This window comes from Thalia democratica, chromosome 6 (genome assembly GCF_965202585.1).
Source record: "Thalia democratica chromosome 6, ktThaDemo2.hap1.1, whole genome shotgun sequence".
Classification (NCBI taxonomy): Eukaryota; Metazoa; Chordata; class Thaliacea; order Salpida; family Salpidae; genus Thalia; species Thalia democratica.
Genome location: NC_139170.1, coordinates 13,643,160 through 13,656,897, shown reverse-complemented (window position 1 = coordinate 13,656,897; position 13,738 = coordinate 13,643,160). Strand labels below are relative to the sequence as shown.

Genomic DNA, 13,738 nt, shown 5'->3' with positions numbered 1-13,738 from the left:
TATATATCAAAGAACTAATAACATCAAATAGTAGTAGAGTTAATAAAAAAAAAAAAAATATATTTTACATTTAAAAAAATGAAACCTGTATGTGTTCAACCGTTTATTTCTATACAAAAATTCTACTAAAAAAATATGTTGTATCATCTTTCACTTATAAACGTTGTTTATACATTGTTGTGCTTGCATACAAAACAGAAAAAAATATTAACTTTTTTTTCAATTAAAGTAAAAATAATTTCTCAAGTCTACTTGAAACAACACTTTTTGTATTAAAAACTGCTTTTTAAGCAATCGTGAATTCAGATTAAAAATAAATAAAATTTAACTTCAAAATATAAAAGTTACCAGCTGAAAGATCTTGGCTTGCTGAACTTTCCTCGTTTTGATTTGCTGTTGATAATTTTTTTAAGTTACTGTGTTATACAGAAATTTTGTAAAGAAAACTAAAACTATTATTTAAAAAGCAAAAAAAAAATTTCATGACTAGTATATTTAAAATTTAATAAACCTTCTATACATAAAATATAGATTTTTTTTTAACGAAATATAAAAATTTAGTTTAGTTGTGAGAAGAAATATATTACATAAGTGTTAATTTAAATAAATACCACTAATTTCACTTATTTCAATAAACTTTTCTTAAGTCGATCTAAGCATATTACAATTAAACTTCTATTAAAATTGAGTGTAGCATAAATATTCTATGCTATAAAAGTTTCTGTAAACTTGAATAAAATCATACAAGAGAGCAGCTTTTTTTCAACTTTATACAACTGTATAGTTTATAAATTTATTTAATGTTAATTTAACTAAAATTTTAAACCTTTTAACTGTCTGAACTTTGAAAAAATTTTGTAAAAACATTCTAGTCAGTATTAAGAAAATAACTCTAATTTAACATCTTTTATTATCATATCCATTAGGCTAAATTTATTAATAGGTTGTTGAAACTTTTTGGAAAAACTACAAAAATGAAGTAGGGTTATTATTAAATATTAAAGTTATAATTTACAAAGTAAATAAATGTATAATAAAAAAAATATTAGTATAAATATGTATAAACACAAAGTTAGGATTTCAAACCGACCCGAAATTTTTAAAATGAACCTGTAAACAAATACAAATCTAATACTTTAAATACTTTTAATTTTTACTGCTTACAAAAAATAACTAAGTAGATCTTAAGATAATATTTAGAAACTTTTTCATCAACTTAAAAGAAAGAAGCAAACTAATTTATTTATTCATTGACGTATACCAACCAGAGTTTGCAGAAAATAATTTCAAAAACGAATTAAAGATGCTGCCTTTGCGCTGATTTGAGTTTTCCTCTGGAAGAGTTGCGAAAAAAGTCAGCTTGTTCTCACTTGTGTTCATTTTACAGATCTGCAAATAATTTTGTGCCATAAAGTTTATAGCATTTTTTTGTACAGTCAGTGCTTACTCGCTTATCTGGCCATGTTTAGCAAGTTTTTTTTAATCATGGAGGATTAGCCTTTGGCTGTGTAGGAACAAAACATTGTTTTTTGTTTTAATAATCTATTTACCCTTTTATATTATGCGACGCATACAATAACACAAACAATGAATTTTCTTTTAGCTTGTTTTAGTCTTTTAATGAAACAAGCAATTAAAACAGACAAAAATAAAACGAAACAAAACTTTGATGCTGAACAAGACTTGAACTATGACATAAGTATAAACTGCTTGCTTAAATATAGAAACAAAACTAAACATATACTTATAGTAAAACATTGATTTTAGCTGAATTAAATAAACCTACTTCTCAACTAAAACTGGTCGGATTAGTAAGGATCTGGATTAGTAAGGACCATGTAGAATAATTAGACTATAGCTCATTTTAGTGTTTATGTTTATACTTGTTTTCATTTCAGATTTTACTTTGTTAATAAATTATTAAACTAAATTGACAAGGAGTTATTCTTCATGTAAAATCTTATCAACAATCTGAGAAAGTAAAATGGTTGTAGTAAAGTGCCCAATCTGTGGATGCGAGTTCCAGACGCCATCTATCCAGTGATGTAGTGAGTAGCCTTCTCAACCTCCACAAAGTGGAGCATCAGCAAGATTCTGGGTTATCCAATAATGGAGTAATGCCAAATGCACCTCAATTGATTCGACCAAAGGTTGACTGGGGGATCAGCCAAGAGACATGGCTTGCTTTCATTCGGAGTTGGGAGGCATTCAAGATTGGTTTGAATATAAGCAACCAAAATGCAAGCATACAGCTTTTTCAGTGTGCGCAGGACAAGCTTGGCGATCTTATGTTAGCAAGTGATCCTCGACTGATGGCCAAATCAGAAAGTTACATTGCTAAACTGATGGAATCGATTGCAGTCATAAAAGTTGCTATTGGTGTAAAGAGAGCAGAACTTATGAACCTACATCAGGATCATGATGAACCGTTTAGAACGTTTGCCACACGTGTACGAAGCAAAGCAGAAACCTGCAATTTCACTACAATCAGTGGGTGTGACTGTGAGAAAAGCAATGTGACAAGTTACACAGAAGAAGCAATAAAAGACGTGATGCTCGCTGGCGTTGGGGACAATGACATAAGAAGAGAAGTTCCTAGTACTGAAGATATCTTATCCAGGTCATCATTTGATATAATTTTATTTATTGAAAGTAAAGAAATGGGAAGCCATGCAACTGAGAATTTGCGGACTATATCTGCAGTCTCTTCCTTTCAACGTCAGATGAAGGGACGTGTCAACATAGGAGATAAGTCCCAACATGTTTCTTGCCAGAACTGTAAAAAGCTTTTCTATTTTTCAGCAAAAAAGGTAACCAAAATAAAAAGCCTTTCAGACACTGTTTATTATGTTGGCGTAGGCGTTTAAAAAAAAATTAATGCTTTACAAATCCAAGCTGATCGTTCTGACTTTATGCAACAAGATACCCAAATAATGTCACTACACGCAAGTAAAAGAATCATGTTGAATAACACCATATTCAGCAAGAAGTCCTTGAGTAAAGCCAAGGCAACAACTGATCATCCTTGTGCATCAGTCAAGATTGCTAGACATGGCACAAACAAGTTTGCATGGGTAAGTGCTTTAGCTGATACTGGAGCACAGTCGAACCTTTGGGGGTGAAAAACTTTCAGGAGGCTGGTTTTTGTAAGAAGGATTTAATGCCTGTATCCATCACAATTCGGGCTGCCAATAAAATTCTTATTAACATTCTAGGGGCTTTCAAAGCAACTTTTAGCGGAATGTCTCCAAAGAAGGAGGTTATCAGATGTGATAGAATTGTTTATGTAAGCAATTCAGTGACTGGATTCTTTCTCTCCTATGAAACCATGGTTGACCTCCTGATTATTAATAAGGATTTTCCCACCATTGGATCTCAACTGCCTCATCAGCATTCTGAAGTTGCTGTAAGTTCAAATGAAAATGATCCGAATAGACTGGACTCGCATAAAGATGTGACCTGTGATTGCCCGCCAAGGAGTAGAGTGCCAGACCGACCAAACAAACTTCCATTTGAGGCAACAAATACAAATGTGAGCAAAATGCGTGATTGGCTCTTACATAGGTACGCAGCTTCAACATTTAATGTATGTCCACATAAACTACTCCAGCAAATGAATGGGCCTCCACTTGAGATACATTTGAAGAATGATGCTAAACCACGTACTTGTCACACACTAGCTCACGTGCCAATTCATTGGCAGAAGCAGGAATGTACTCTCCCTCAACCTCTTCATGATCCGCTTCAACCTCACTGGTTTTACCAGTATTGGCACCGTTGGAATCCTCTGTAATCTTTACAGAAGAATCAGAACGTTGATGATCAACATTGCACTCATATGAGCTTGGTAGATTACTGCTCCAACCTTGGGAAGTTTTTGCTTCAATGTTTGTTGAGGCTGGGTTGTACATCCTTAAAAATTTTCTGTTCCTCCGACTAAGTCTCCGTGAACCGTCAACTCTGACTACATACTGATCATGTGGAAGCACCTCCATTACAACTCCGCTTCTGTCCCATTTACGTGGATGAGTGCCACTCTGGTTCTGTAGTAGACACCTACTGCCAACATAGAGAGGTCGCAAATCCCTGGCTCTCTGGTTAAGTACTTTGGAATTCTTAACAAATCTTGTACGGAGCGCCTCTTCTTTAAGCTTCCATACTTTTCTCCAAATGGATCGCACATTAGGACTGGAGAATTTGTCATGTTTGTTCAGGAATGAGAAACTATCTTGCAGCTGCGTCCATATATGATCTTGGCTGGAGACACTTGACAATCGCTATCAGGAGTATTTCTCAAATGGAGCATTGCACTTAAAAACTTGTCATTGTCCAGACTTCCTGAAGCATCAACATTTGATCTTAGCAACCTTTTTGCCTGTTTGACGGCTACTTCCGCTCTACTGTTTGATCTTGGATAGTAAGCTGAAGATATTCGATGCGTAACATCCCAGGTTTTAAGGAATTCCTTTGTTGCACTGATTGCAAATTCTGGTCCACCATCACTTGATATTTCCTCGGGTACTCCAAACCTGGAAAACAAAACTCGGATCCGCTGGGTGTGGAAAATATTTCTGACCAGCCCAACAACCTGTCACCGACTACCAAAAAATTGTTTTTGGCAAACTGAAAAAAATCACTGAATATTTTTTCAAAAGGGTTTGTAGGAGGACCAGATGCTTCTTGTGGCAATGATGGTTGAGAAGGTGAATTGCGGTTGCAGTTTTGACAATTGGCCTGAATTGCTACAAAGTCTTGTGTAATACCAGGCCAGAAGACAATCTGTTGGGCACGATTATGCATTGATGTGACTCCTTGGTGCGCCAAGTGTAACTTGTTGATGACCCGATACTGTAAACTGACGGGGATTACTACTCTGTCCTTGTAAAGTATAACCCCATCACTTAAGTACAATACATCATTGTATCTAAAATACACTGACAAAGATTCATCATATTTCAAGCTTCGACCTTCTTCAACACACCTGGATACTCTTGAAAGAACTTTGTCATTTAGTGTCTCTTCTACAATTTCCTCCCAAGTGATTACCATTGAATGGCATACTTCATTTCTCAATGAAGCAATTAGAAGTGATTCGTCAGTCAAATCACTATCATGTGAATTCACTTCATTAATCAAGCTAATCATTGAAGCAGATAATCATTAAGCAAGGAAGCCCTGTATTTAGTTTATGGTGGTAAGCTACTTAAACAATTATTTTCAAAAACTAAAAATATCTAACCTCTTTCAAAAAAAATATAAAAAAGTAAAATTATATCTTAATCATAAAGTATTGCAAAATGTGAAAACAGCAATTGAAGAAACTATTAAAGAATTAATTGAGAAGCTTTGTTTAACTTAATTGTTTGACTAAAGTTCAAATATATTAAGGCACATAACCAAACTCTGTTACATAAAAAACTTTTGTATAAAAGAAAATTTTAAGAATATTATTCCATAAGTTCTGTGCATATGACTAAGCATTGAATTTTAAATTAATAAAACTCAATTTAATTTATCATTTGTTTAAATGTGGGACAAACTTTTTCACAATGGGCTTGCAAGCCCTAATTGACTTTTTTGGTGACTAGAAAATCAATACAAGTGTTCAAAGTTAGATAGAAATGATTTTTTGTTATCTAGACTGATTATTTTTGCTCCAAGGATTTTAGAAGTTAGCTGAAGTGTGGTCTATCTTTGTTTTTTTCTATTTAAAAATTATCCACAAAATATTTCCTAACTTTACTTCAAAACCATGACTTTATTAAACTACACAAAAGCAAAAATTCCTTTTTTACTATTTTTCTTAAGTATAAGATGAAGTTCCTAAAAAAGTGAAAATGTGCTTATAAACTTTTTATTTTCAGTTTATAAATCATTTCAATTTTTAAATCAACAAATTAAATATTTTGCGAAATAAATATAAGTTCAAAACGTAAAACCAGGTTAGAGCAGTATTATTAGGGAGATTTTGCATAAATTCACAGATTATTTTGTTTTTATGAACCATGTTTTTTGTTTTTATTTTGAAGCCAACTTATTTTTTGTTTGGAAAAAAGCAATAAAATATTTCAAAAACTATCCTAATAAAATTTGAGTTTTCAAAGAACATTTATTGTTTTTTGAATTATGATTTACATTTAATATTTTTTGAAGTACCATTATTCAACTGTAACTCATTTTAGTGTATTTATATTTTTCATTGTTATATTTTAAATTATATTTTAAAGTATTTACATGAGTAAGATATAGTCTTCAATAAACACAATACCAAATTTTACATGATTGATAAAAAATATTTTCAATAAGTATTTCTGGTATTTTTGTGGAGCTTTTGGAACCAATTTTTAACAAAATCTATTAAAATTTTTAAGTATTATTTAACGGAAAAACTAGTTGCATTCAAACCTACATATATTTTGAAATACTTAAAAGAGATAAGAAACAAAACCCTTTTAAAAATAATGTTTTTTTAATGGAACTATGTGTAACACTTGATTTTATTTTCAGGTCAACAAAAAAGTCTTTGTCCGTTTTAATCCTCAGTCTACTGTGTTATGCTCTAAAAAAACTATGTGGATAAACTGTAACAAAAACGCTTCAGTTATGAGGGAAAAGAAGTATAGAGTACTAAATTCAAAGTTTTATTTTTATACACTTGTCACTATAATTCAAAATAAATAATTTAAATATTTAAAATTTTTCAAAGAATAGAGTTTAAAATATGCCTTAAAATTTTAGGTTAATAAATATTTAGTAAAAAATATAAGCTTATATAAAGTTTGCAAGTAGTTAATTAAACATCATTTAAAATATCTATAACAATTAAGCATTAATTTATAATTTTAAACAAAACTTACTTTATAATGTAAACTTAAATGTTGCTGCTTGAAATAAAATGAAATGTTAGTTGCAAAATTCCATAAATTTTCACTTTATATACTTATTTCCATTATGCAACTTTATCTTAAACCTGTTACAAAATATAAATTAAGTTTGATAAGCTGTTTTTTAAATGTGAAAAACAGTACTAAGTGATTAATTTATAGTTTAAACTTGTTGTTAAGTTTTCGAAAAACAAGTTTTCAGGTTTTGTCTTTTTAGAACAAACCTTATTTTGCCATATAATTATTTTCACATTAAATATATATTAGTTATGCATATTTAGTATAGAAAATGCATTTTCAACTCATATTTAAAAATAAGACAAAATGTATTATCAACTTTCCAAAATGCTTCTTGAAGAGCATTCCAATATGTGAGTTTAAATTATGTATTAGTAACTCAAGAAAACATCTTGAACTCTTTTTTTAAACAAAAAATATAAGGAAAAAAGTTTAAACTATTAGAGATAAGCTGAACTTTGCATATTTTTAATGCACAATAATATTAAAAGACTAATAAAAAAAAAATTAAAACAGATCTTACAATGAGATTTGACTAAAATGAAATTGGTAAAGTTAAGTCAATTTATAGTAGAGCTTTTTGTGCACAGTATTTTAATTATTTCTGATTTTGTTAAACTTAAGAACTAAAATCTATGTGGATCAAAAAAAGTAAAGTAAAATTTGTATAACTAATAGACTCCAAGATATAAACACTTAAGTTTTTATGATAAACCTTTGTAGTGAAATAAATGCTTTATAGTATTTTATTAAACTATTATACTTGTTTTTTTTCAGATATATTTTCTTGTTTTTGAAAACTTTAGTTCAGTAGTTTTGGAACTATTCCAGACTGTTAAACACAATTATTTGTTTTTTCATAGTAATTTTACATCAGGATAAAGATTTAGGACTTAAATCTACTTAGAGATATTTTTATAACTTTTGCTGCTATGTTACCACTGCTCTAAACAATTATCCACAACTAATATTAATAAAACATTGACTACTGTACTTCAAATAAAAATTGCTATAAGTTGACTTTTTGTAAATATAATGTATGTAAATGTTGTGTTTTTTTCACTTAGATCTATAACTAGGCATTTAGTAAATAATAATAAGATAAGAAAAAAGTTTTTAAGCTGCTACCGTTAGAGAAACAGTATTATAACAACTCTACTTTATAAACAGACTGACAAATGCATGAAGATTTGCAACTGACAATTGTGATCTCAACAGTTTACAAAGAAATATATACACAAAATTTATACTATGAAATTATTTATATTTATTTCAAAAAAACATAAATTTTAACAAAGAAATGTATAAAACTTACATCATATGTAAAATTTCTAAAGACATGGTACTCAACAAATTTATTAAAAAATCCTGAGTCAAATTTTTTTTTTCTAAGTAAAGTTTTAAAAAGCTTAATCTTATTTCTAACATTAAAAATTTAAATTTAAAATTTGTGCACTATAAGTAAAAACTTAAGAGCATTTCGCAAATAATAATTATAGAGCATTTACTTTATAAAAATCACTTGAATAGCATAAACTTTTCTTTAAATTAAATTCAAGTTATATAAATTAATGCAAAATTTACCTTTTGTAGTTTAACTATTTATTTTATGGAAAAGTGAACAGTCTGAACAACCACCATGCAATTTAAGATATTTTTAGAAACTCAAGGATTATGTTACAAGAATGTACAAGTTGCTTGTTACAAATATATCTTTCTAACTTTAGTTTTATCTTAGTTATAAACCTACTTTTAATATGATAATAGTTTTAATTATTTTTTTCTTTTTAACAGCGGTGATAGGACTACAATTGTTCCTTCATAAACATAAATTAACTAGTATGAAAAGACACTTTATAAACTTAAATGGATGTTTTATAAAAAAATAACATATATAAATTTATACTTGAATACCAGATAAAAATTAAAATTAAAAACTTTTTTGTCAATAAAAAAAACTACATGGTAAAAAGTACCAAGTTGCAGTTTATCACTAACTTTAAAATAAAAACTCTTCACTTTTCAGTCTTTAGTTTCAGTCAGTTATTTTTTCCATTTTGCTAGTAAAAATTTGTTAATTAAATAGTTTAAGGACTGTGTATGTGTTCATAATTAAGTTTGTAAAACATTGTTACAGAATACAAAACTGTCAAATATAAAAACATTAAAAACAAACATATTCAAAAAGATTCCTAAACTTTTTAATATTTTACATATACTTTAGAGAGATATTAAGTCTCATACTATTTCCTGGACAAGACATTAAAAGGTATCCAAGTGGTGTTTGACTCAATAACCAAAAGGTTTTTTTGTGCACCATGTCCTAGGACCAATTATTTTGAGCAATTTTATCTTTGTTATTCAATAAACAATATGTATTTCAAGTTTATAAATATGAAAGAAAGTTACAGGAACCAAATCAAAGTATATAGAATCTTTTTGAAAACATTTGTTTTTAATCTTTTTATACCTGACAATTTCGTAATGTATATGTTAAACTTTGAGAAAGCCTAAAATGACAATAAATGAACTGATTAAATAAATTTAAAGCAGTAGTGGCATGACAATATCATAGAGGGTGTTGAACAGTTTAAAGTACCTCAAATGTTTTTATAAGTAAAAATATGCAGTTTTTTAAACTACATACATATAAATATAATAGGTGTAAGATATAAATGTATAAAGATATAACTGTAGTTAACTTAATATTTACTTTCACATGTTTTAGAATATAAAATTGTTTGTAGTATATGTCTTATATAATACTTCTAGTGTTATGTCATAGATTTTGTTTGTAGCATTCATTGATTATCACATGTAATAAGTTTTCTACAAACATGAAACCACCTAAGCCAAAACACAAACAAGTTTGTTTTAGTAAACTAATGTTGTACCGCAAATCAGGAGAGAGATGAATTTATACTAAGCTAGTATCAAGTAGTGATCCATATATCCGTCCTGAAGAAAAGTATGATTTTAATCTAAAGAAAGTTAAGTTTTTTTACGCACTGTAATCGATTCATTTTCAGCATTTAAGTCAAAGAGCCATCATGCTTCCAAAGATTTCCATAGAAAAAAATTTGAAACTAAACATCAAAAAAAAGTCTGTTTTTTTCTTTAAAATCAAGCTCAAGTACCTTTTTTTATATGCTCTCATCGCCGCGTTATAAGATGATTGAAGAGTGTAAAAAATTACTTTCGGCCATCAAGCTGCTCACCACTTTTTTATTTGAAATATTTTTAGCTTAATATTAAACAACTGTTTTTAAAACATAAGTGAATTATCAACAAGAAATACATACAATGAAGCGACTTAAAAACACCTTTAGTCAATAATAACTTGATTAACTGTAGAATGTTGTATGGCAAGCGTCTTAGTTTATCTAATTAAAGAGCTCCTGAAGACTCTTTTAACATTTTATATAATTGTTTTTTTTAATAAAATTTTATAGAGTGGGTCAAAAAACTTACATTACGAGGCATAAAAACATTTTTTTACATCTTAGTACTTTCAAAACTCTCTAAAGAAAAAAATATTGATTAAAAAAGATTTAGTAGTATAGTAAATAAGACGATAACTTTTTTGTTCATTATTTTTTTAGCATGCATATGTAAAAAAAAAGTTTTATATGTATATACTTTAACATAAAATTAAGTATTTGAATATTTAGCTGAGATAACTGTTTCATGCAAACTTATGTTGAAAAATCTTTTTTTTCTGTCGAAATCAAAAAAAAAACTCTTTTTTTTTATGTTTGCTTTCTAACATAACATTTTTAGACTTAGACAAATATTCTAAATATAAAAAAGTATATTTTAAAAAAGAAAAAAAATTGTCATTTTTATTTTTATTATTCTTTTTATTTCTTATTAAAAGCAAAAATTTTACAGTACTTATCTTTATATTTTCCTTATAAAATTTAAGTTCAGTTATGGTAGAATTACTTCTTTAAAATTATTTGAAAATTATAAAATAGCTTATTTATCTATTCAAAAGTAAAGTTATTTTTACTGTTGAAGTGAAATTATTAAATAAAATTAAAATTCACTTTTAGTACAAAATACTGATAAAGTTTAACGTAAAAATATACGTATTTCAGCGTGTTTAATTTTTAATTTTTTTAAACAGGTTGTTTGTAACCTATATTTCAAGTATTCAAATGTTTGCTATAAATATTGTTTATCTCCTTTTATAAGTTAATTAAAAAATTTTTTTTCAGTTGTTATGTTACTAAACAAGTATTTATAACATTTTTAAATACAAAATTCAGTTAATTATCGTCTAGTTTTATTTTCTTTTCTTTTAATTGATTGTTTTATTACTAGAGATTTAAATACTTAAATGACAAAAAAAATTATGTGTAATAGTTCGTAAGAAACTTTATAAGCATGTGGTGTACGACTCGATGACCGTAAGGTTCCTTTATACACTAGGTCCTTAGACTAAGTTTTTTAGCGCTTTTTCATCGTTCAATAAACAATACTATAACTTTCAAATGTCAAATTTTAAGTTAAAGTTTTCTTAATATCTTTAACAATAATCACTTATTTTAGTAAAACCTTTAATCTTCGCTTTTCTTATAAAAACAAAGTTAGATTTTCAATTGAATTAATCACGGTTTATAGTATTTACTTATTTTGAGACTGTTTAAAAGAAAAGTATAAAATATTCTAACACATTTTAAATTATTAGCTGGAGATATAAAACTTATAAAATTTAACATTTTTTTTAGCAATCTTTTCCCAACATAAAAACCAATCTGTATAGATAAAACAAAAAATAGTTTAAAATACTACTTCAAAGTAGATTTTCTAAATAAAATTTTAATAAATAGTACTTAATAATGCTTATTAAGTCCTTTAGTAACAAAATATATGCAAAGAACTTTTTTTGCTATCACAACTTTGCTGGTTTTTATATTCATAAAACACAATTTTTTTAACAACCAACTAAAGTATAAGCCATTATAACCAAAAAACAGATCTTAGGTATTATTTTAAAGACAAGTATTAAGTAAGACGCTATCAACATAAGTTTATTACAAATAATAGTAATGCTAAAATATGTTTTCAAAATATATAAAATTTGTAAAGTAACATCGCTTATATCGTTACAGTATTTCAAAATTACAATTTTTTAACTTTAGTTCTATCACTTATAGCAGCAATTTATCTATTAGCAAAAATAAGTAACATAAGGAATATTTTTGCACAATTTATAAATAACTAGAGATTGTCAGAAGGCATCGATTTCTTAAAACTATTCTTACTTAGGTTTTAAATAAAAGTTTTTAAACAAATAAACAGTCTTGTTTAAAGATCTTCAAAAAGCAAGTTTACACCTAATTTTAAAATATACTGTAAAGCAATATGGAAAAAAATACAAGTACAAATCATGTTGTAGTATTAGTTGTTATTATTAATAAAGTCTTAAAGCTTTTATAATAGAGTATGTACAAAACAACAACTCTAATTAAGTACATATTAAAGTTATCTAATTTTAAAAGTATCTAAATGCTTATGATAGTATTTTTTTTATTAAAAAGTTATCATATTAAAGACAACTGTACTTGGTCAGTTTGTATTTAACAACTAGCTGTAAAAATTTCTTAAAAGCAAACAAAATATAAGCTATGTAAAACATAAAAGTATTTACCCGACTGTTATTGAAAAGATTGATACCCTTCAGCGGATTGCAAATCAACACACAACCTTCAGTCATCGACTGGTTTTTTATGACCGTTTTTATTACCTTGATCACTGGAACTTACATTCCTCATGTCTTGTATTTCGATAGCTTGTTTGTGTACTACTATATCTACCTTTTTACACGGCTAAACTCTTTCAGTTTCTCTTGTAACTGTTATAGCGTGAATCAAGTCTTACATTTTAAACACTCTGGATAAATTGATAAGTTTGTTCGATCAAGTCAAGCAGCAATTTCGAATGTATTACCCTACATCAGTGATTTTTAATCCGCATAAATTTACCTCTTGGGGTAGATTTACTTGTTTTAGGGGATAAATTATCTTTATTACAGTTATGTAAATTAATTTTTTCTTTTAGATTTATAAACTAATAAACAACTGTACTTTTTAAAAGTTAAAAAAACTCTTTAAATGTTACAATTTTTTATATCTAATAGCCTTAAAGTTCAAAAAAATTAATTTTATTCCTTAAAAATGAAATACTTTTTTGTATATTTTATGTAAATATTGTAAAAAATTTCCAAAAAGGAGGTAAAACATGAAAAAAAGATTAAAAACCACTGCCCTACATTCATACAACATGACGGTTAGTAAAACTATCGAACTGGTTTAGCATTCTGCTTAAATCACGTTTTTTTTGCATCAAATGTTTTTAATTTTTATTACTTGGTTTGTTTTGTTCAATGATTCTTAAGGTTTAAATAATGGCACAATAAAATGAAGGGAGAATCATTAATTGATCAGTACTTAAGTTTGTCCCTATTATATTACATTTAGTGAGAACAATTAAACAAAGTGGAAGTAGTATTTTGTTATTTGTTTGTGAGGTTAAGATTAGTATGGGTTCATTAGTTCTTGCAAAACATTGTTGTTAAGCATTTCAAAGCTTAAAACCCAAAAAAAAAGTAGACATATATAGATAAGTTTAAACTACTTTTCTAAAAGGTACGTATGTAGCAGCTAGTATATAAAGTAGGGACATCTATAAGGTACGCGCTTTAAAAAATACATACGAAATATAAAATCTGATCAAAATCAAGAAATTTAAGAAAACGTATTAAAGCACGATTTCAAACGAATAAGTTTAAATTCATGAAAACATAACTTTAACATGATTATGCAAATAAT

At 27.5% G+C, this 13,738-nt stretch overlaps 1 protein-coding gene across 3 annotated transcripts in view; it reads right to left on the bottom strand.

The window, feature by feature from the left end:
• Positions 1 to 6,970, bottom strand: part of LOC145837844 (1-phosphatidylinositol 3-phosphate 5-kinase-like) — a 52,893-nt gene extending 45,923 nt beyond the window's left edge. For all 3 annotated transcript variants that reach the window (XM_082945302.1, XM_082945303.1, XM_082945304.1), the window contains exons 1-3: positions 6,858 to 6,970; positions 1,266 to 1,389; positions 349 to 393 (exon numbers count right to left, since the gene is read on the bottom strand). In XM_082945302.1, the coding sequence (XP_082801428.1) occupies positions 349 to 393; positions 1,266 to 1,380 (160 nt within the window). In that variant the 5' untranslated portion in view covers positions 1,381 to 1,389; positions 6,858 to 6,970. The remainder of the gene's footprint in view (positions 1 to 348; positions 394 to 1,265; positions 1,390 to 6,857) is intronic.
• Between the last annotated feature and the right edge of the window lie 6,768 nt (positions 6,971 to 13,738).